General features: G+C 49.2%; 6 protein-coding genes across 7 annotated transcripts; 5 read left to right on the forward strand and 1 right to left on the reverse strand.

Annotated features, from left to right (window-relative positions):
- The first annotated feature begins 18 nt into the window (after positions 1 to 18).
- Positions 19 to 7680, forward strand: LOC136187453 (trichohyalin-like). 2 transcript variants are annotated; one of them, XM_065975053.1, is made up of 31 exons: positions 19 to 292; positions 391 to 437; positions 533 to 989; positions 1045 to 1111; positions 1167 to 1204; positions 1270 to 1300; positions 1467 to 2244; positions 2297 to 2356; positions 2410 to 2547; positions 2619 to 2731; positions 2784 to 2883; positions 2937 to 2975; positions 3029 to 3217; positions 3274 to 3405; positions 3465 to 3539; positions 3587 to 3766; positions 3826 to 3927; positions 5265 to 5447; positions 5507 to 5638; positions 5695 to 5802; positions 5860 to 6096; positions 6147 to 6251; positions 6302 to 6385; positions 6439 to 6522; positions 6576 to 6682; positions 6738 to 6792; positions 6841 to 6894; positions 6947 to 7171; positions 7230 to 7313; positions 7365 to 7460; positions 7513 to 7680. In XM_065975053.1, the coding sequence occupies exons 1-31, from the start codon at positions 274 to 276 to the stop codon at positions 7570 to 7572; spliced, it is 4179 nt and encodes a 1392-aa protein (XP_065831125.1). In that variant the 5' UTR covers positions 19 to 273; the 3' UTR covers positions 7573 to 7680. The 2 variants fall into 2 exon arrangements, with proteins under 2 accessions (XP_065831125.1, XP_065831126.1); XM_065975054.1 differs by having other exon boundaries at positions 22 to 292; positions 2073 to 2244.
- An 839-nt stretch (positions 7681 to 8519) lies between these two features.
- LOC136187063 (uncharacterized) lies at positions 8520 to 10615 on the forward strand. Its single transcript, XM_065974574.1, has 2 exons — positions 8520 to 8701; positions 9246 to 10615. Exons 1-2 carry the CDS (start codon positions 8647 to 8649, stop codon positions 10436 to 10438), a joined length of 1248 nt encoding a protein of 415 aa, XP_065830646.1. The 5' UTR covers positions 8520 to 8646; the 3' UTR covers positions 10439 to 10615.
- A 367-nt stretch (positions 10616 to 10982) lies between these two features.
- On the forward strand, positions 10983 to 17024 carry LOC136187874 (G protein-coupled receptor kinase 3-like). Its single transcript, XM_065975594.1, has 23 exons — positions 10983 to 11144; positions 11222 to 11298; positions 11580 to 11644; positions 11742 to 11843; positions 11894 to 11968; positions 12026 to 12093; positions 12150 to 12201; positions 12262 to 12353; positions 12406 to 12493; positions 12563 to 12644; positions 12706 to 12758; positions 12810 to 12887; positions 12945 to 13042; positions 13093 to 13200; positions 13246 to 13315; positions 13366 to 13460; positions 13513 to 13579; positions 15865 to 15960; positions 16014 to 16089; positions 16138 to 16227; positions 16283 to 16422; positions 16481 to 16609; positions 16673 to 17024. The coding sequence occupies exons 1-23, from the start codon at positions 11029 to 11031 to the stop codon at positions 16910 to 16912; spliced, it is 2157 nt and encodes a 718-aa protein (XP_065831666.1). The 5' UTR covers positions 10983 to 11028; the 3' UTR covers positions 16913 to 17024.
- On the forward strand, positions 13560 to 15826 carry LOC136187876 (uncharacterized). The gene is made up of 2 exons (XM_065975596.1): positions 13560 to 14262; positions 14327 to 15826. Exons 1-2 carry the CDS (start codon positions 13677 to 13679, stop codon positions 15715 to 15717), a joined length of 1977 nt encoding a protein of 658 aa, XP_065831668.1. The 5' UTR covers positions 13560 to 13676; the 3' UTR covers positions 15718 to 15826.
- Positions 17025 to 17121: 97 nt separating the features above from the next.
- Positions 17122 to 19849, reverse strand: LOC136187875 (uncharacterized). The gene is made up of 3 exons (XM_065975595.1): positions 19222 to 19849; positions 18893 to 19095; positions 17122 to 18834 (listed from the first exon to the last, which is right to left on the reverse strand). The coding sequence occupies exons 1-3, from the start codon at positions 19433 to 19435 to the stop codon at positions 17194 to 17196; spliced, it is 2058 nt and encodes a 685-aa protein (XP_065831667.1). The 5' UTR covers positions 19436 to 19849; the 3' UTR covers positions 17122 to 17193.
- LOC136187877 (2-aminoethanethiol dioxygenase-like) lies at positions 19536 to 20799 on the forward strand. The gene is made up of 9 exons (XM_065975597.1): positions 19536 to 19649; positions 19707 to 19900; positions 19972 to 20022; positions 20079 to 20098; positions 20156 to 20261; positions 20316 to 20364; positions 20423 to 20523; positions 20581 to 20629; positions 20676 to 20799. The coding sequence occupies exons 1-9, from the start codon at positions 19557 to 19559 to the stop codon at positions 20703 to 20705; spliced, it is 693 nt and encodes a 230-aa protein (XP_065831669.1). The 5' UTR covers positions 19536 to 19556; the 3' UTR covers positions 20706 to 20799.
- Positions 20800 to 21074: the final 275 nt, after the last annotated feature.

Here is a 21074-nt window from a genome sequence, read left to right on the forward strand (position 1 = left end):
AGGAGAAAAATGGCATCAAATTACCTCCAACGAACGCATGCGTAGCGAGAGCATCCAGCAAAAGACATCGCCTCGCCCACGAAGCTCACTCCAACTCGATCTCCACCTTTCTGTTGTAGATACGAACCTCTTCCTGTCCGGGTAACGCTGCGTCGCGCCGCTCTCGTAAACGAGCTGCCGCGGACCGTCGAACGCGAAGTGTAGGCGTTTCTTGTTGCTCTCGGAGAGCCGACGTAGCACGCGTATACAGAGTCGCTCTCGAGGCTATACATCATGGCTTCGTCTTCGCCCGGTGAGAAAACGCCAGGCGTTGCTACGCCAATCACGAGGAGTCTTTTTTCCCCTCCTCCCCCCACGCTCCTCTCTGACCTAACGCTGCGTTGTCTGTAGATTATAACTACGACGACGACAACTTTGATGAGGATTTCGAGAAAGAGGTACCGTACGATCTAATGCGTTTGTTTGTTGTGCCGTGCGTGGGTTGGGCTACTAGGAAAGGATTTAGCTATTTACGTCTGTTGCTTGTGTCCAGTTAGAAAACTTGGATCAGCCCGGCAACCGTCAGTGGAATGGTGCCCATGACGACAACGACGACGACGACGATACGGACGATTTTATCGATAGCATTCGCGAGCAACTGGGACCAGGAGGCGCCGTAGCCGTCGCCGACGACGATAGTCTGGCCTTGGATTTGGACGAATATTTGAAAGATATCGAGAAGAGCTGCGACGACAGTCGGGCGTCCGCGAACGGCGACGACAACAATCAAGACAGTTTGAGTCAGAAATTTCTAGCCAATCTTTCACCGTCGAAAGACATCGATTTGGCGGCGTACGGAGTTTTGACGGACGAGGACGATTTTCCGTTGGAGGATGTAGATCTTGATTTGAATACGTTGGAAATGGATGCCAATGTCGACGGGGAGCGGAAGACGAGTGTTGGCGTCGGTGATTTGAAACAAGATTTGGGTTCAGAGGCAGCAAGTGAAGGCAAGCAAAAACCGTTGCAATCTTAGATTGATATTGCTTAAAAGTGACTGTCCAGTTTCTCGTTTTCGTTCTCTTCATCGTTTCACTGCAACTAGAGACAAGGAAGTTTCTCTAACTTCAAGGTAAATATGTCGCAATTAGGAATTTTGCATGATGTATCTATCCGCCGGTCTCTAGTTCCTTTGACGAGCGTCAAAGTTTTAAGAAATCCGAACGTAAGAATCCTTGTAAGTAGCAACTTGTCTCCGACTAACGAGTGTCTTTGCTTATTCAAATGCAGATAATGGTTTACACAACGAGTCAAGCTTGAGGTGAGTTGCAATCAAAGCACCCCGTTGGTACTCTAACCCAAACATCCAATAAATCGGTGCATGTCAGTAGAACCAGAAGCGCCTTATTAACGAATTAGAAGAAACGTTGTAGGCTTTCGATACACGTAGTCTACGGAAAGCCTGCAACGTTTCTCTTTGCTTTCAGCCGCGCTAAAGGCGAGGGTGCCGGTGAAACTGTCGACGCATCCTACGTCGTGGATTCCAATGCGGATGGCGTTAAACGCATCGCCGCGTCGTCGTCGTCGTCGTCGTTGCCGGCGCCGCCGCCGCCGCTGCGGATGTCTCATCAGTCGAGTTTTTGCAGTTTGGATGATGGCGGTGATTTGAGCGCCGAGACGGCGCCTCTCACGCCCCAAGACATTCTTACGAATCTCGGCTTTCAGTGCGAGCACGTCGGTCGACGCATTCCGGATCGATTTTTTCGACAGGAGAGCAGCGTCGATCTTCCGGAAACGGCTCGGGTTCAGCCTGAAGAATTCGCCAAGGACGCGGTCGTGTGGCCGCAGAGATTTTCCGTGAATTCGTTGCACGGCAACGAGGGAGAGGAGACGGAGGAGGAGACGGAGGAGGAGAAGTGGGAGACGGACGATGAAAAATCGAAAAATAGGACTAGCTCACAATTCGTTGAAAAGAGAAGCGAGACTCGTTCTAGCTCAGCTGGTTCTACTGACTTGCTCCCGTCACTGCCTCATAAAATGCCTGCCGACAATAACCGTAGCGTAAATAGTAATAATAACAGTTCTGTTCATAGTCAAGTAAACGAATCCGCCAATGACGAGTGGTTGTCAGAAAAGTTGGCCGACGAGGCGGCTCTCGCCCAGGCGGCACTGGAAGAGACGCTGAGTGGTAACAAGACAAAGACGCCGTCGCCGTCGCAGAGATCTCAAAGGTCGGGAAGACAGAGTGGAAGTAGCAGTGAATTGGTACGCCTAAGTACAGCACACCGCAGATGTAATGGGATTCTCCCTATATTAGAGTGTGGCTGAAAAGCGTTGGTCGTTTACGCCCGTTCTGTGCGAGCTGGAAAATGGAAAAGTGCGCGCAGAGGAAACGCTAGAAGGCCAAAATGAAACGTTTCTCTTTTCTAGAACAAGTCGCCCCTTGGAGGAATTCTGAACGAATCATTGGGAAGGCAAGTGGAAGAGAGCGAGCAGCAATTGAAGAGGACCGTCGAAGGCATTCAAGGAGCCACGAGCGAATTGGTGGACATCACGCAGAAGAAAGAGGCGCGTCGTTTATTATTAATTAAAAACTTCTCTAGTTGTTTAATTAATGGCAACGACGCGTATTGCAATAGGTTGCTCAAAAGGAAGTTCATCTGATTCAGATGAATCTGGCTCGAAATAAGGCGGAGTTGAAGAGAGTGGAAAGCGAGCTGATGGAGCATCAGTCAAAGTGCAAAGATCGAAAGTGCGCCGGCTTTCAGCCGACGTGAAATTGCGAGTTCACTTTCACTTTTTAGAGACGAGATCGACTCGCTAAGCAGGAAACGAGATCGAGTCAAGACGGAATTGGATAAACTTGAAACTATTCTCGGAGAAAAAAGAAGCTTCAGAGAAGGGGTCAGTTCTTTTATTCTCAAAAGCGTTGTTGGGAGAACTGTGCGTGCCTTTAGAGTCCACTTGGTCAATCTCACAGCAAGGCAGCGGAAGAGGTAAGGGTATACCTAGTTGTGTCCGTCTCTTGTTGGAATTTTGTTTTTTTCAGTACCTAAAAGTGCTGCAGGAGAATACTCATCTGCGGGCTGAACTGGATGCCGCGCGTAATAAACTCAAAACCGATTTGCCTCAGAAACAGCGCGAGGTGGATGAACTGAAGAGGCAAGTGAAGGCAGCGGTTGAAGACTTGTTCGGCGAGAAGAAACGATCCAAAGAACGATATGAAAAACTGAAAGAGGTAGTGCGAAGAGAGAACGATTCAGTGCTTCTTTCGATGGGCCAAAATGTTTTCAGGAGTACGAAAGTTCACAGAGGCAGCTGCGAGAGGTTTTGCGCGACAAGATGACGGCCATAGGAAAAGTGAAGGAAGAGGTGGAGAGTCAGAAATCGATTGATTTGGAAGTGCTGAAGCAAAGGCTTGTCAGAGTGAGCCGACTCAAAATTCCTTTCTTTCGCTCGCCAGCACGGTTTTGGGATTCTTGCAGGAAAAAGAGAGCGAGGTTGAAAAATTGAAAGAGAAAAGCGCTAAACACCTAGATGAGCTGAAAAGGAGCGTTCAGGTATGAGGTACATTGTCTAGTGAGCGTTTGGACTGTGCGTGTTTTAGATGAAGGATAAGGAATTGCAGAAGGCAAACGTCAGAATGAGAGAACGAGCGGAGGCAGCAACCGCCCTCTCCGCTGAACTGAAAGAAGCGAATAAACAGCTGACAGAAAAAGATGCTCTTGTTGCTAAAGCTGAGAAAAAATACCTGTTTCAAATCGAAGAGCTCCAGAAGATGATAGCAGTACGATGAGAGAGAAAGAGAGAGGAAGATTCGCTTGATGCATAAATACTGCTTTTTAGACGAAAGAAGGAGAAGTCAAGCACTTGAAAACAACTCTCAGACAGCAGGAAGAGTCTGCCAGAAGTCTTGGACAAAAGTTGAGGGACCAAGCTCAGGAGCAGGCATGTCACTGCATTACCTACCGTTCAGAAGTTTTAGGCTCCCAGCATCGTTTCATAAGGAACGACTGAAAACATTGTTTTCCGTCGTTCCCCTTTACTCCGATTCGTAAGGAACGACTGAAACGGCGCACGGCGCGCTAGTACAGTACTAAGCATCCCAGTAAGCTAAGCATCCCGCTATGTGTAGCGCACGTTCCGCTATATGGTTATAGAGGCAGGGCTATAGAGGCGGCATATATCACCTAGATTTTGCTGACCAAGCTTATTGTCGTTACTACGCATCCCTTCGCTTTTTGCCTCCAAAGAACGATCAAATGTCTTTAGAATAGACTCACAATGCACTTCGCGGCCGATTCATCGCATCTACTTGCTCGTATGGGGCATTTTGTCATGCGTTACAACTGACGTCATATATGTAGTATGTAGCGTGACAGGGCGTGCCTTTCGTACGTGGCACGCGTTATATTGTCGTTTTTTTCGCGTTTCTAGATTGATTTGCGACAAAATTCATTTGTTTTTGTTGTCAGAAACGTATTTGCGGCCGATTAAGAGTGTTTTTTTGTGTGCATAGCTGCAGTTGAAGTGACCCAGGCAGGGTTGTTATATATATACCCAGCGTTTCCATATACTTATCAGTAGCAGGAGCATGAGCTCTTGGCTAGGATAGAAGGGAGTTGGAAACTCTCCCCAAGGGTTTGACCATCATGGCCCGGTGGCTGGTCATTCGCCTCACTTGACAAGTTAGTATATTATCGGTAAACATAAATGAAGGGGTGGGTTAGACAGAACGGGTAAGGGCAGACTATTACGACCAACGAAAATGTAAAAGAGGGAAGGGGTATGTGTGAGACGAAGTTAGATGCAGTTAGTGAAGGTCACTGCCAAAGCACCGAATATCGGTGTTGGCGGGAAGTGACGAGGCGCGGGTCGCCGAGCATGGAAAGATGGCCTTGATTTTGTTGAGAATGATGGTAGCATTGCCACGCTGGAGACCCACCTTGACAAGGGCTCCGGCCTTCCTAGTCCATTAGCTCCGCTGCGCCTGTGAGATACCTCTGATACCGGATAAACCTCCATAGCACCGTCTTCCGTGTGGTTTGTATCAAGTGTCGTAACTTTTTTTAATTTTTTAAAAGTTTGGTACGTGCAAGAGACGCGTTTTTTGACATTTTAACGGTCAAACTACGCGAAAGGGGCCCCGGTTCCGATTTTGATCATACTAGCCCAAAACTTTTGAACGGTACTAATGCCGTCTTCCGTGGGGTTTGTATCGAGTGTCGTAACTTTTTAAAATTTTAAATCTACTTCTGTGTAACCGTTTTCTTTCAATCCATAAGGTTCGAAAAGCGGTGGAACGACAAAAGCAGCTTCAAGAGCGATCGCACGAGCAGGAATTGCGCAAGGAACGCGAAACGATTATGGAAGATAAACAACGTTCTATTACGGAGATAAAGGATAATCTAGCCAAAGAAGCGCAAAAGGCGAAATTGCTACAAGCAACTATCAACTCGCTGAGACAGGCACGGGAACGTCAACCGCGAAAGAGAAAGTGTCTCACATGCGATTTTTTTGTCTGTAGGAACTCGAAGAACAGAAGCAAATTGCCAAGCAGGCTAATAAGGAGAAGCTGAGGGCAATAGCCAAGGCAAAGGATCTAATTCGACAAGCCAGGCGCGAAGAGATTGACAAGCTGAAAGACAAATTAGAACTGGTTTGTCTATCCTGATGTGCCACTTTCGAGTTATTTTTTTGCGCCCGCGCGTGCAGGAACATCGCAGTGCTTTGGAAAAGTTCAAGGAACGAGTGCGTCGACTGGAGGACGAAGTTCGACAGACAAAAGAAAATGAACGTCGTCTTCAGCAGAAAGATCGAGACGTGAGATTTCCTCCTTTCTCCAGAGCTATTAGCCAAATTTCAGTCTATGCCCTTTAGCTCTTAGCCAAAAACGAATTGACGGAAAAATCACTTCTGATGGAAATCAACGAAGAATGTCGCAGAATAACTTCGTTGGTCACAGCTGTTTCGTCGTCTGCTAGCCAGGGACGACGCAGTCGACCCGGAACTCCCCGACTTGGCTCTGCTTCTTCCCAAGCGTTACTCGAGCGACCGTCTTCGGCTCCCGCTGGCGGGCAACGCAGAGAGTCGGTCTCCACACCGAAAGCCGCTTTGGTTCGTTCGTTGTTTGCGCGTTCGTTTCTTTCTTAGTAGTTTATTACTAGATTCAACTTCGAGCCGCTTGCGACGAATTGAAGCGACAGTATTCCGAATTGAAAGGAGATTTGGATAAGGAGCGGCAGACTGTGAGTCAGATGCACAGAGACAAGGTGCGATTTGTGTGAGAAAGAAAGAAAATTTGTGCGAATGTCTTTGGTAGTTGGCGGAACTAAAGAAAATCAAAGGAGAGGTGATGGAAGAGAAAGCGGCGGAGATGACAGCATTTAAAGAGAAAGTTCTAAAGGCAAGTACAGAACCGGTTATACGAGGCGGCAGAGCATCAAACTGTTGGGGTAGGAGTTAGCGGCGGGAAAAGCTAGCCTGCAAAAGCAAGCTGCCAAGGGAATTGAAATGAAATTGCAAAGGCATCTCAAGGAGAAGGTTTGTTGCAGCTAGCTGTTTGGGATGCTACATCCTCTACGAATTTTCTCTAGAATGACGAAATTCGCGAACTTCAAAAAGAAATTCAGCTGCGACGAGAGGAGGAAAACCAACGATTCACGTCAAAACAACAAGAAGAAAACAGTCACGAAGTCGAAAGGTTGCTTGGCAACTATTGCACGTCTTTTTCTTACGGTTGCAATTGCTTGTAACAGGAAGGCCAAGGAAGTGATCAGGCGTTTGGAAATTCAACAGAAAGCAGAAAGAGCTGTATGAAACTCACTTGCTAGTTTGTTCTGCGGATAACGTTGTTTATAGGCTCATCAAAGAGAGGTTGAAAGGTTAGAGAAAGAAATGAAGAAAGTCGTTCAGGTTGTTTTTTTTGGTTGAAAAAATTGAAAAGCATCTAATATCGTGATCACAGGAGAGTTCGGCGGCTGCCGCAGCCACAGCCAGCACGACCTCTGCCGCTCCGTCGGCTCCTGCTACGACGACCGACGCGGCGAAAGCTCGTGCGGCATTGCAGTTGGCTAGAGGCTTGCAAATGAAGTTGAAGCAAACCCGAGCCGAGAACGAGCAGCTGAAGGCGGACATGCGAAAGAGAGGGCACGTGGAAAATCAGTCGCAACCTCGTGATAATAGCGCTGAGGCAAGTGCTACCGATTGGTTTTCTGATGTAGCAGCGCATTCATCGTGGTTTGCCTTAGACGCAAGACAGTGGACTGTCATCATTGGCTTGTGATCCGTCGCCTGCTCCGAGTGAACTACAGCAACTGCAGCACGAAGTCAAGGTTTGCATAAAATTTTTCTGGTGATTAGAGTCAAGTCAATCTTTGGGCTAGTTGGGTGAAAGGAGGGTCCATCGAGCGAGCGTTTTGCTTAGTGAAAGAACGAAGGAAGTGACAAAGTTGCAAGACCAGATAAAGTTGCTTAACAAGGTATCGCGGAATTTTGGCGCAAGACAATACGTATTGATACGTAATTTTCAAGGAACATTTAATTCTACAAAAACAGCACGGTCACGCCTTGACGAGGCTTGGAGAAGAGTGATAGTGTGACATATTAGATATTTTAATCGCACTTTTAGCTCAACTAATAGAAGCAGCTGATCTAAACCAGCAGTCAAACGTCAAATACCAATTGAGTTTGGATACTCTATTGAATATTGGTACACGCTAGCGCGCGCCGTAAAAGAAGTGTACATGCAACTCGTTGAGAAATGACCTTCGCTCTGCATCGCGGCGGCTGTCATTGCGGCCGCGTACGATTCGAAGTGAAGGCGCCACCTGTACTCCAGTGCATTCGCTGCAAGTGAGTCTGTAGGAGTCCTGTGCTAGGCTAGTCTAAGACCTAACGTTGCTTGGGACGATTCAGCTGCAGCGTATGCACGAAGAAACAGAATCATCACTTCATTGTGCCGAGCTCTCACTTCAAACTCGTTCAAGGCGCAGCCGATCTTACGACGTACACGTTCAATACGCATCAAGCAAAGCACACGTTCTGCTCGACGTGTGGCGTGCAGAGTTTCTACACACCGCGCTCCAATCCGGACGGCTACGGCGTCGCCGTCCACTGCCTCGACCCGGAAACGATCGAACGGGTCGAATGGGAAACGTTCGATGGACAGAACTGGGAGCAGTCGATGCAAGCGCACCAGTCGCTACGACTCCGATCCAAAGAAGAGAACGCGGTGAACGCAGAAAGTATTTAGAAAAAAATGTTAGTGTGTTATGTGGGTTTGGGGCGTGGCTGTGGTATATCGCGCGATAGCAAAGACAAACCGTTCCGATCGTTTAGCAAACTTGAAAGAAATGATATGACGAGGTCACATTGCATCAACGCGCGTGGAAGTTTAGCTGCAACGATGGAGAATTGCATTTTCCCAGGGTAATGAATCGGAAGATGACATAATGGCAATATCCCTGCCGATGGGGCGTGACCTTCGGCGGAACGGGAACAAAATCGCGCATGCACGTTGACGTCCCGCAGTACACCCCCTCTTCTCTCGTACAGTACAGTACAGTACTCAGTACAGTAGGAGAAACCAGTCTTGACGCCTCTTCAAAACTATCGCCTCACGAAACCTTCGACAAGTCATCTAGCCGCTCCAAGATTCACGCGAAGATGATACAAAGAACGGCGCTGGGGATCGTTTTACTCTGCGTCACGAGCACATTCGGTAAGCCACCGCGCTCGACGTTCCGTTCGTGGTAGTTTCACAGGCGCCGTAGCGCCTCACATTATTGATGGAACCGTCTAAAACCGCGCGCCTTGCCTTGACCTCACTTCCTCGCGTCGCCATGTTGAAATACGTCCATCCTCCTCGCGAAAAACGCTGACGAAAAAATCTACGCCGAGATTAAAGAGGAAACGCGGGAGACCGCAAGACGTGGCCTAACGCGGTTTTGGCGTCGACCTAAGACAGATGTCTCTGATTAGAATCCCGTCCCAGACAGTTTGTTTTCATTCCGCGAGGGTAGCGCCGCTGACGATAGGCGCGCGTTCACACGACGCCGCTTATTAGCGACGCGTCGATACGCGATCGAAACGAGAAGAAAACGAGTAAACGAAACGAAAAAAAAAGCGAACAGGGGGTTCCTAAAACGAGTAAAGGCGGGGGGAAACGAGAGAATATTCCACCGCGCCCTTTGTAATTCTAAACGTGCGAGAATAGAAACATTTCGTCGAATCGCGTGCGATTTCCTTTCTTCTTTGTTCTACAGCGAACGAAATCGTTTGGATGACGGCGCGATCGTCCGAGCGCGCGTCTTCCCGTTGGTTGAACGATCTCGAAACGAGCATCGAAGACGCGATCGCCGAGAGTCGCATGTTTACGCCGCCGAACGCGCTGAAAGATTGCGACTGGGTAACCCACAAGCAATCGGTGAGAATCGAACGGATCGGCGAGACGAATTGGAACGACGACGCGCGCGCGATGTCGATGCGATTTGTCGCGAAAATGCCGGTGAACGGACGTTGGACGACGCTCGACGCCGTGGCTGTCATACGCGCGCTCGATTTGATGCGATTCGTCGATTTGAGCGCGACGCGCGGTCTCGCCGTCGCGTACGGCGTAGAAAAGACCGCGCCGCCGCCGCCGCCGAGAGAAAGCGGATCCGGCGGCGATGACGACGACGAATCGGGATCGGGCGAATCGGGATCGGGCGGATCGGGATCGGGTGAATTTCCCGACGACGGATTACCGATCGACGACGAAGATCGCTACCAAAAGCCGGCGCCGCGACGCGTTTCGACGATCGTGTCGCCCGTGCGACCGGAGGTGGACGGAGGCGACTTGGAGCACGCCCTTGGAAAATGTCTCCGTCGTCACGTCGATCGTTTTTTGAACGCCGCGCTATCGCGCGTCGACAAGTGCGTTGCACTGCTCTATCTCGCCGCGCACACGTCGACGACGATGGATCGCGTGAGCGAAGTGCTCGAAAAGAAGCATTCGTGTAATGCGCCGGCACTGTCGCCGACGGACCCGGCGACGACGCCGACTGCGTCGACTGAATCCGAATTGACGACCGAATCGGATCGATTGGACGAGGTTACGGAGACGTACAACAACGGTAACGATTTGGGAATCGGCGAAAAGGAGAAGAAAAGCTCGGGCGGCTTGCAATTGGCTCTTTATATTGTCATCGGATTAGTCAGCCTGGCTTTGGTCGTTCTCGCCATCAATCTCGTCATATTCGGCATAAAGCGACGGCAATTGCGCTCCGCCGCTGTCGCAGCGAAGCCGCCAGCGGCGGCGAACAACCTCTATTCGACGAAGATACAGCTGGAGGAGGATGAAAAGGCGTCGGTGAAACTGGATTCCGACGCGACGACGTCCCCGCCGCGCGCAGGCGGCGTGGAGAACCAGTGGAGCGGCGACGAGGAGGACGAGTCGTCTTTAGAAGAGAAAGCCTAACGTGTCTTCTTCGGGGAAAAATGGAACTGATCATAAATCAGTGTACGTAAGAGTGAATGGGATGATGATTGAATAAGAGGCAGATTAGATGCTGTAGATTAGAACCCTTTTGAATGTTGCACTCTAGTTTAATCTTCGCAAAGGCCTGGCGACAATAACTATGCACTTCATTGTTTACTCCGACGTTTTGTCAGCATGCGTTGCACTCAAATACAGATTCGTACTACTAAAAAAAACTTCATTGCTTGGGAATGCACGTGCCGCATTTCTCTGTGTAAATATGCGTGTGTGCCCCAGGGATAGAAGCCGTACGGTGACTCGTTGTCAAAATACTGCTCCTGGTAGCAGAACGTAGTAAAGTTCAGCCGAAGGGCTGTTCAACGGGGTTCACTTCTAACTTAATCAATGCGACCGCGCTTTGGTCTTTGCTTGCCTCCCGCAGCCATTCAAAATAGAGTCTACGTCACGCCTGTACAGTAGAGCACGTCACGCCTGTGGAGGTAGAGTTCGTCACAAAACGTGCGTTATAGCTTCCGGAAGGACGAGTTCCCCGGCCCAATCTACGAGTCGCGCAGCAGGCGGTGGACGTCATGGCCGACTTGGAGTCCGTTCTGGCCGATGTTTCTTTCCTACTGGCTGTCGACAAATCGCGAGGCGAGCCGGCGACCACAAAAGTCGCCAAGCGAATTGTCTTGCCTGACGCGAGGTTCGAAAGGGGAAGAGACAAGTCGCGAGTCCCTCGCGACGCGTTTTGGCGAACGTCCTAACGTTCTTACGTTCTAGCATTCACTGCGTCATGCACAAATACTTGGCGATGCGAAACGAAACGAACTTTCGCTGCATTTTCGAGCAGAAAATCGGTAGCGTAGACGACGCGAGAGAAAAAACCGGAGCAGGGCGAATTTCGCCCTCGTTCGATACGCCTTCCTCGTTTATAGCGTAGCCCTTCCCCGTTCGATTCCCCGCTGAGACCGTCTAGAAGACACGTATACTATTACCTCGCGTCTCTCGCGCTTCTCGCAACGGCGCACCTGGGCCCTGCAGACGACTAGGCGCCTATTGCCGAACGACGACGAGATTACTATGGCCATTGTACAGTCGTAATTAGTCACTTTCGTCGTTCTTTTGCGACCTCCCCAAGGCGCTCGTTTCTATTTGGATTTCTGTGCCGAAGTTGACTTCACGCCGCCGCTGTTCTACAACGAGGTACAGTACATCGTAGTGTGTGTAGTTTCGTGTGTATTTGTATTTGTGGGTTTGTGGGCTCTCCACTGTCAGCTGTGTTTCTCAATATTATTTTTAGATTTTGGAGTTCGAGGTGTTGAAGAATGCGGAAGAGCGATTGGAGAAAGCGAGAAAGATTTTTGATACGTACGTAATGGCTGGGTTGCTGGTTCGAGAACATGTAAGGACAGCGGAGAAAGAGAGCGAGGTCCCTCACACTCGTTTTGGTAGAAATATTCTCAGCGTGCGTTGGAGGCCGTTCAAGGCCGGCTTCAGAGACATGAAATTGCGGACAGTCTTTTTGAGGTAACGTTGCTGTACGTTTCAGGCATCCTATCATCACATTCATCTTGTGGTTGCCAGCCGTATAAAGTAGAGATAGAAAAAATACTATATAGCGAAAAGAATTTATTTGAAAATTTTTTGATGAGGTTAGTTTTAGCTAGTTACAGATACCTTGTTTGTACGTGAAAAGTGCTTTGCTTAGTCGTTTCTACGTTCGTTTCTGTCAGTGGAAAAATCTGGAATGCAGTTTCCACGTGAGTATAATAAATAGACACCAACCCAAAGACAGATAGACAAGTAGATTTTTCCTTCAGCCAACAATGCAAGACTTTGTCATGCATCGAATCATTGGCCGCGGCGGATTTGGCGAAGTGTACGGATGTCGTAAGGGTGATACCGGCATGATGTAAGTAACCTACATAGCCCTTGGTATGCTTCCTCTAAGGATGTGGTTGCAGGTACGCGATGAAGTGTCTGGACAAGAAACGACTCAAGTTGAAGAATGGCGAGAAGGCGGCTATGAACGAAAGAAACGTTTTGGCTCAGGTACCGGTCTCGATAGCCAAACAACAATAGAGAAATGGAATGGGGAGGGTCTTGCTTTGCTTCTTCAAGGTTAATAGCCCTTTTATTGTCTGCATGACGTACGCGTTTCAAACGCCGGAGAAGCTCTGTTTTGTCTTGGATCTCATGAACGGTAGGAAAACAGTCTTGCTCTTGGTGCACAAGAGACTAGCGGTGCTGTCGTTTGTGCGAAGGCGGTGATCTGCACTATCACCTGTCTCAGTACAAGTGTTTTGAGGAGAACCAGGTTTGTGTATACAGACAGACGAGTGTCTAATCAAGAGATGTAACTTACAAGGTTCGCTTTTATGCCCAAGAAATACTCCTTGGCCTGGAACACCTACACAATCAGAAGATTGTCTATCGAGACCTGAAGGTAATGGTCAAGTTTTCCTTCTCTACGGGTCTTCTGACTAGCGTTCTTTCGGAACAGCCAGCAAACTGTTTACTGACAGAAGAAGGCCACCTAAAAATATCTGATTTGGGCTTAGCATGCACCGTGCGAGAAGGCGAAAAGCCGAAAGACAGAGTGTAATAGAAGTAATGTCTTTATCGTATGCGTGATTGACGTAATCTCTTAGTGGAACTCACGGGTATATGGCACCAGAGGTGTTGACCAAGGATCAATACTATGACTGCACTTCGGATTGGTTTTCATTTGGATGCATGCTGTACAAAATGCTCTGCGGGTGAGCCTTACACGTTATCTGTTTGGTATTTATATATGTGTGCAGTCACAACCCTTTTCGACAACATGGACGAGGACGAGATAAAGTCGATGTAGATAGAGAGACATTGCACTCGGTAAGTCATTGCGTTGTCATCAGTTCTGTACAAATGAGACGTTCTATAAGGAGGTCACCTGTCCAGTTAGTTGGTCAGACCCTGTCAAAGATTTGGTTACAAGATTGCTGGTGAAGAACCCTGAGAAGAGACTCGGTTGCGAAGGGTAAGAACAGCGCCATTGTTAGAGCGATAAGCACGTTGATTTATATACGCAGCCCAGAGGAAGTGAAAAACCATCCTTTCTTCGAAAACGTCGATTGGCGTGACGTACACGCCCTTCGAGTAAGTACACACGTGCACTTACGTACGCTAAGATAAGTGGGCGGGACACACACACAACACAAAGGGGAGGTGAGGAACTCAGCCGGCCGGAGTCGCTATGCGGGTTCCGTCGCCAGTCGAAGATCGCCCTACGGAGGAATACGCGCTGCTGCGCAAAATCGTCGCATTCGCGTTCGTCGGACTAGCCGTCGTCGCTTCCGTATTTGTCATTCTCGTCGACGTGAATCGCTTCTTCGCCGCAAACGGCGCCGTCGAGTGCGGTGCCTATTCGGACTCGCACGGCTGTCGAGCGGACGAAGTACTCGCGCTAACGACCGAACCGACAGCGAACGCGACACCGTCACCGCTGCCGCCGCGTCGCGACGGCGTCATTTTCGGCAACAGCGATCGCAGCGAATCGGCGTGGGTCTACATGAGTCTCGTCTTCACGGCGAGCATCGTCGCCAACTGGTCCCTACTCTCCTATCGAATCAACGAACGTCACAAGCCGAGCACGAGCGTTCTACGAGGCGGCGGCGACTCGCACAGCACCAATTATCGACGCATCTGCGGCACGATATTCGCCTGCACGGCGCTCGCGCTTCTCTACGACATGGTCGTTCTCGAGAAACTCATACGATGCGATCGAACGGGACAGGAGATGGCTCACGCGGTCCTAAGCGGCATCAACTACGTCGCTCAAGGTTTGACGCGAATCGAAATACTATACAGTACCATAATTATAGAAGTGTTTTTTTCCTCCCTAAGGAATGTATCTCGTCTATGAAGTGAACCATCGGACGCACAATAAGGTTCGCGAGGGCACGATTCTGTTGAGCGTTCAGCGCGCGCTCGCCATCATCAATCTCGTTCTCTGGTTCGACGCTCTACTCGAAACCGCCTGTCGAATCGAACCCGATAACGAGATCTTTTTCGGTCGCGACGTCTGGGTCATATTTCGGCCGATCTTTCGCGCGTCGATCGTCGCGCTGCGTATTCTCTCCGCGCTCATGTTCTTCATGATCGGTTTTCCGCGCGCCAAGTCCGGCGACGACACGCTCTCGACGGCGGCGACGATTCAGTCGCTTCGTCACGAAGTCTCCGCCGTCTGGCACGATCACATGACCGAAGTCGAAGCGAAGCGGCGTGGCTATTCGTCGTCGCCGTCGAAAATGGGCGGCACGCGAAAGACGATGGTTCGTGCCTTATCCGAAGGCATTGTTCCCTTCGGAAAGCGTCGCGATCATCACTACGGCGTCGTTTTGCACGCGCTCGCCGCCGATGACGGCAACCGGATCAAAGTGGAACCGATCACCAATAAGCACATCGCGTCTATGGCGCTCGGCCAATCACTTTCGTTCCCGGCACTCATTATCATTTTGGCGCCACCCGTTGTGCTAGGATGGGCGTTGCGACTGCGCGGCAACGCCGACGAGCCGGCGCGATACGTGCCGGAATTCTTTATGAATTGCGTCGTCATATTTTGCTGTGTCGTCATATGTCTGCCTAAGTACGCGTTGCCGTGGAGTCGAGGCTATCAACCGGTTCTTACCCGACTACGCGACTTTTTCTCCGATCCCGAGCTCATTGCAACGACGATATTTGGCATTGGAGCGGCTTTGTATTACATCGTGACGTTTGCTCTCTACGTCAAACATAGGGATAATTTTCTCGTTGACGTTTGGCCTCAGTTGAACGCGTTCTTCGGTGCCATCGCAACCGTTTTGCAACTTGTCGTCATCATTCTCTTTCACATGAAAGATATGCTCTGGCTACGGAAGCCGGACCATTTGGCGAGTCTGCTCGTCTTTGGTCTGCTCGTCATCTCGTCGATGAGTCTCTTCATCATGCAGATTGAACGCGAAGAGTTTGGCGTCGACGAACATCATTTCGTGCACGACTTGCACTTGAGTTGGGTCGAGCCTCTACTAGGCGTTCTCATTCCACTTGCTATTGATTTTCGACTGCACGCCTTTCTTCTAACCTATGCAATCTACGCCGACTACGCGGCTAAGCCCGATGGCGCTTTTGTCGGTCAGGCTGGCGATGGAAAAGGGACTTCTCACGACAGTAGATATGATGGCAGCGCTGACGGCGACGTCATTTCTGGCGGCGACGTTGGGGTCGGCGGTGGCGGTTTTGTGGAGACGGCTGTGTAAATTTTCGACGCTTTCTATTCATCAACCTTCTTTGAGAATTCTTTTCTGTCCTATTTAGTTGGTTACATAGTAGTTCTGGGTTATATACTTTTGTGAAAAGATGAATTTATTGAGTTTGTTCGCCTTTTTTTTCTTTCCCTCTCTTAGTATGATCCGCCTTTTGTGCCGCCTCGCGGCGAGGTGAATGCCATGGACTCGTTTCAAATTGGACAATTTGATGACGACGACGTCAAAGGCATAAGGGTACAGTGGCATCGCGTCCCTTAGATCCTTTCGTGACGAAGTTGATTTTCTAGCTGACAGAGGAAGATCAGAAACAGTGGAAGGACTTTGATCTCGTCGTATCTTCCCGTTGGCAAGAAGAAATATGCAGTGAGCTCCTTTACCTATAGAAGAAAACGAAGTCACGTCGTCGTCTAGCAACGTCCGTTTTTGACGTCGTCAACGGCGAATACGATAAAACAGAAGTCAAGCGTTTGTCGAAGATAAGACGATCAGCCACTGATCCATGTAAGACGACAGACCGCGCGTTCCGCTTACTAAGGCATTGGCGTGATTTTCTTAGCCTTTCTGTATGATCCTTCTCGTACGTTGAAAGGAGACTGCGTACTCGAGGGATACCTTAGCAAGCGCGGATTCGCGTCGTGGGAACGCCGCTACTTTCGCTTGTATCCCAATCGACTGGAATGGAGCGAAGACCAGCACGTACGACTCAAAACGAGCATTGCGAGAAGACTATCTTTGTCAGCGTCTCTACTCTTAGCTTGAAGCTTCGAATTTGGTGACTATGGAAATGGTCACGGCGGTGACGAAGACCCAACAGAGGGGAGCCAAATACTGCATCAAGCTGGTAATGAAAGGAGGCAGAAACGATTGTTTGCTGAAGGCCGACGTAAGATAAAGAGTAGATGAGACGCAGCAGGGAGCTCAATGCAATTGCTGTCTGCTACCGTAGAGTAAGCCGGAAATGGACGTGTGGTTCGCGGATTTGAAGCGAACGGTTCAAGATGTGCTCTGTCTCATGCAGAGCGGGCCCAAGGTTCTTCGACTGGGTTCAGGTAATGGGCACGGGCAGGGTCATCTGCCGTCGCCGTCAGGCAGCTCAGGCAGCTCGCGCTTTGCTCGCACGATATCAGAGCCGGCAAGTGTCGCTAGCGCTGCCCACACGAACAGCCGCACCACCACAGACGTTTAGTTTCAGTTAGGGTTATTGAACTATTGATTACGGGATTGTAAATATGGTTTCACTGCGTGTGTGTGCCTGTGCGTCTCAGGTTATATATCTTTTCTATAAGTCACTAACGCTATGGATCACCGTTGGTTGAGACTAAGTGCAAACGTATACACACGTACAGTCTCCGACCTGAAGGATGAATGTACTCCTAATTGTTGCCTTAGGTCTGCACGTAGAGCGAAGCAAGATTTGTACGAAATATCGTCGAAGCGAACAGTCTCAAAAGAAAGTTAGAAAAAAAATTAATTTGTCTTATCTATTTTTCTCTTTGCCATAGTCAGCATGGATTGCAAGTCTTCTCGACCAGGGTCAATTTTCAGTGCAGCGGTAAGTCTTTCGATCGCTTGGCTATAGAATCCGGAATTATATAAAATCGTTCCTTCCTCTTCGAGAACTGCCCCGTTCGGTCCGTACGGAATATCCAGACTCAGGTGTTGGTGCAACAAAACCATCTTGGGACTCGTATCTCTGCGAAACACGAGCACGGGTCCAATCCGTTGCACGACAACGAATCCCTCCTTGAAAAACTGGCGACTTTTTGGAACAATTGCGTAATTGTAAATAGGGCTGGCCAACAGATGCTTTACCAAACGACCGACGTTATCGAGACTCACCCACAGACTGAAATCGTCAAACGACGTCGCATTCGCAAACCCATTCAGCGAGGACGACGACGACGAAGCGACTCCGACTCTGCCCCACTCCCGGAATTCCCTATTCATCTTGGCAATAATAGGCAGACGACGACCCAAGACCGTGTAGCCGGCGAAACCGTAGACGTCGTGATCGACGAAGACGCCGGTCGCATCCGCCTGATGACCGATCCATTCCAAGCCGGAGTTGATGCATCCGGAATAGCCGACTCGCTTGTAGGCCCAGCGCTCGTTCGTCTCGGCTCGCGCACGAGGAAAGCGCGAGTACGAACTGGCGGCGTAGAGGGCGACGAGACCGAGCAGCACGAGCCATCGTTTCTTCTGCGACGCGACAATTTTTCGAATTGCGAACGAAAGTCCGGCACTCGAAAAGACTATGACCAAGACAATCCAATCGTGGAGAAAACGAACTTCCTTGTGACCTTTAGCGGAATAGATGGCGAGAAGAATAAGGATGCTGACGAGAAGTCGAAGAGATGTTTTGTGCTCCGGTGTCGACCGCCATCCTGCATAGAAGATTCCGATGATTCCGGCTAGGAAGAAGGCCAAAAAGACGGGATCTTCAATAAGGATTCTTTGGATGTAGAGAGACCATCGGTGACCGCCAAATATCTCCGTTGCAAGGTCCTTGTGGACGTTGAATTTGAACCATTGTATGGGCGAGACAAACCAGTGGCCGTAGAAAGCGTAATCTGTCGCTCCCCCGATTACCAGGCCCAGCATAAATCCGAGTGCTAGGTGAACGAGGGTTCGGATGCCTCGAAAAATCAGATGGACGAGAGGGAAATGCATCGCACTGAAAAAGACGAATAAGAAGAGCAGCAGATCTACTCGCACGTAGCATAATATTCCCAGGCAGGTGGCTGATCCGTATAGGGATATTAGGGAATACTGCCGCGTTTCTCTGCCTGCTGGTGTGGGCTTGGTCACCGCCTCTGAATGCGTCTTTTTTCTGGTAGCAACTTTTGGAGTGCATCCGTCTGATAATTCCTGACCGGAACCTTGACCGATTCTGTATAGGGCCGCTAATGTGACGGCGAGGGAAAGGTAGAGAAACGGACTGACGAAGCTGTTGATGAGCGTGTGGGTGCCAAGTACGACGAGTGGCTCTGCAACGGTGGCAAGAGACGCCGCGAAGTAGGCTATCTGTTCGTCAAATAGAGCCGATGTAAAGGAAAATATCCCCAGAGGTAAGAACCCCGTTACGACGCTGTGAAAAGCCTTGGAAACCTAAAGGATTGGATTTAGATTAGAAACGTTGTCTCCCTGTGCATGTACTCTATACCACCTGCAGGGGGCTGTAACGGGGTCTGACGAAACGGCCTAATTGAATGACCCACTTGTAAATCTTTGGCATTATAGCCGATCTCATGGCATACATTCCCTTTTCTCGGTTCGCTTCCTCAAGATTCGATAGCGTGACATTTTCGGGCGGCACCCCGCCGAATTCGTAGGGAAGAAATCCGTAACCGTACAAATCGATGTGAGCCACTAAAAAATGCCTGTTAAAATCAAGCAGTTGCTCTAGTATGTCTGGTGTGGGAACTTTGGAGTGAAAGCGACGTCTCTGTGATTTCGCACGACGCCACGCCTCCTATTCGTTTCCATTCCCTTTACCTTCGATGGACTGATAAATTTCGTCTGCATGCAGCTGCCACCAATTTTCCTTGTTCAATGCAATTGAAAGTCGCAGAAATACGGAAGACAATAGCAGAAGGTAGAGAAAAGCTCTGGGGATATTTAGAGGCGACGCCTCTTCCTCCGTTTCACGTGATGTTAGCCCATTGCGACCTCTCTTAGAGCTGTGCTTCTCCCCTTTGGCGCCTTTCATTGTTATTGGCGCAAAATCGAGAGTAGACAAATTGGAATAGAAATGAACGAGTACACACCTCAGAGATTTAATGCAATTAGTAGCGAATTTCGCTGGCCACCACCCGGATTACTATCTCAGTATGTCCCTCGTTCAGAAAATCGTCAAACAGGCAGCAGCCACATTTGCTGGAAGCGGCTTCGATTCTGCCGCCTTTGAAAAGCTCTCAACCTTGGTTCGAGTGCCCCATTTCGCGTGTCTCGACTCGTGATTCGTCACGTTCGCTTTCCAGATGAACGAACTCAAACCGACCGATGTCAACATGACGTCCGATCCCGAATCGGTTCTCGCGAAGCCGAGCGAGCGCGCCGCGCCGGCTGGATACATGGAGATCTTGGACGATTCCAATTTCACCTGCGTCATCTTCATGCTACGAAAAGGCCGAGCCATTCCGCTCCACGATCATCCCGGCATGCACGGCTTGTGGTGAGACGATCCACAACGCACACGAGTCATTCTTTCGTCTAATCGTCCTTTCGTTTGTCTCTCTCCCATAGCAAAGTTTTGTACGGGTCTGTGAAGATTACGTCTTATGATCCACCGGAAAAGTTAGTCAAAAATCACCTGTAACGCCTTTATATGAATGCACTGCTTTGTTGCATAGGTTGAATTTGTCTAAGTCGGGTTAGCCTGCGCAGTTATTGTGCCATTGACCTCCCGTTATTTCTGTTCTTGGTATAGGCTTTTTCAAAGCCAAGTACCGGGGAGCGGAGACTTTTTCCGCTGACAATGGATGTCATTTCGTGCTTCCTACAGAAAAGAATCTTCACACTATAGAAGGACTAACGTAATCTTTGTACTGTAGCTCTGGAATCAACATAGTTGGGGTGATATTGTTTAGCAATACCGCATTCTTTGATATTCTTGCTCCGCCGTACGAATCATATGGGGTAGGAGGAAGAACTAATTTATTTCTGTAGTCATTCAATTCGATTTGCCTTATTTTAGGCTCGGGGTTGTACATACTATACGGAAATACCGAAAGATGTCGTGGACGAAGAGCTCATTGCTCGTGGATATCAGGACATGATTGAATCAGATGACATCAAGTACGTGTTTAGGAGTGGTAATGTTGTGATTGGGGAGGGAATCATACGTTTTTGCAGGCTGCTGAGACGATCTGGTCAGCCAGGCTGGTTCTATACTTCAGTGGAGGTAATGAGTTTTTCTCCTCGTTGTAGCTGCTAATAACTACGTGTAGGATTATAAAGGACCGCCGGTGGAATTATAATAGATGACTAGAATAAAGGTAATTGGGATAAGACCATAGAATATGATGACCTGTACAAGAATTTGTGTTATTTTGATGCAAATATTTGCGCATAGAGTGTGTTCACGTGGTAGAGAGGTCGCTAGAGATTATCAGTGCATAGCTGCACGTACAGCTTAGCTGGTTAGGTAGTGTCTCGATTAAGTAACCTAATAAACCTAGCTCAGCCTATGTGTATAAAGCCGAAGCCTTCTTTTGTTGTAACCAGCTGCTGACGTATGTCAAATTACATTTGCTGTGTCACGTAAGAGCCCGTGCTCAAAGGTTCCAATTCATACATATGTAAAGTAAAAAGACGTACTGCGAAAGGGAAGAATTCAGAGGTTTCAT

This window comes from Oscarella lobularis, chromosome 5, assembly GCF_947507565.1.
Source record: "Oscarella lobularis chromosome 5, ooOscLobu1.1, whole genome shotgun sequence".
Lineage (NCBI taxonomy): Eukaryota > Metazoa > Porifera > Homoscleromorpha > Homosclerophorida > Oscarellidae > Oscarella > Oscarella lobularis.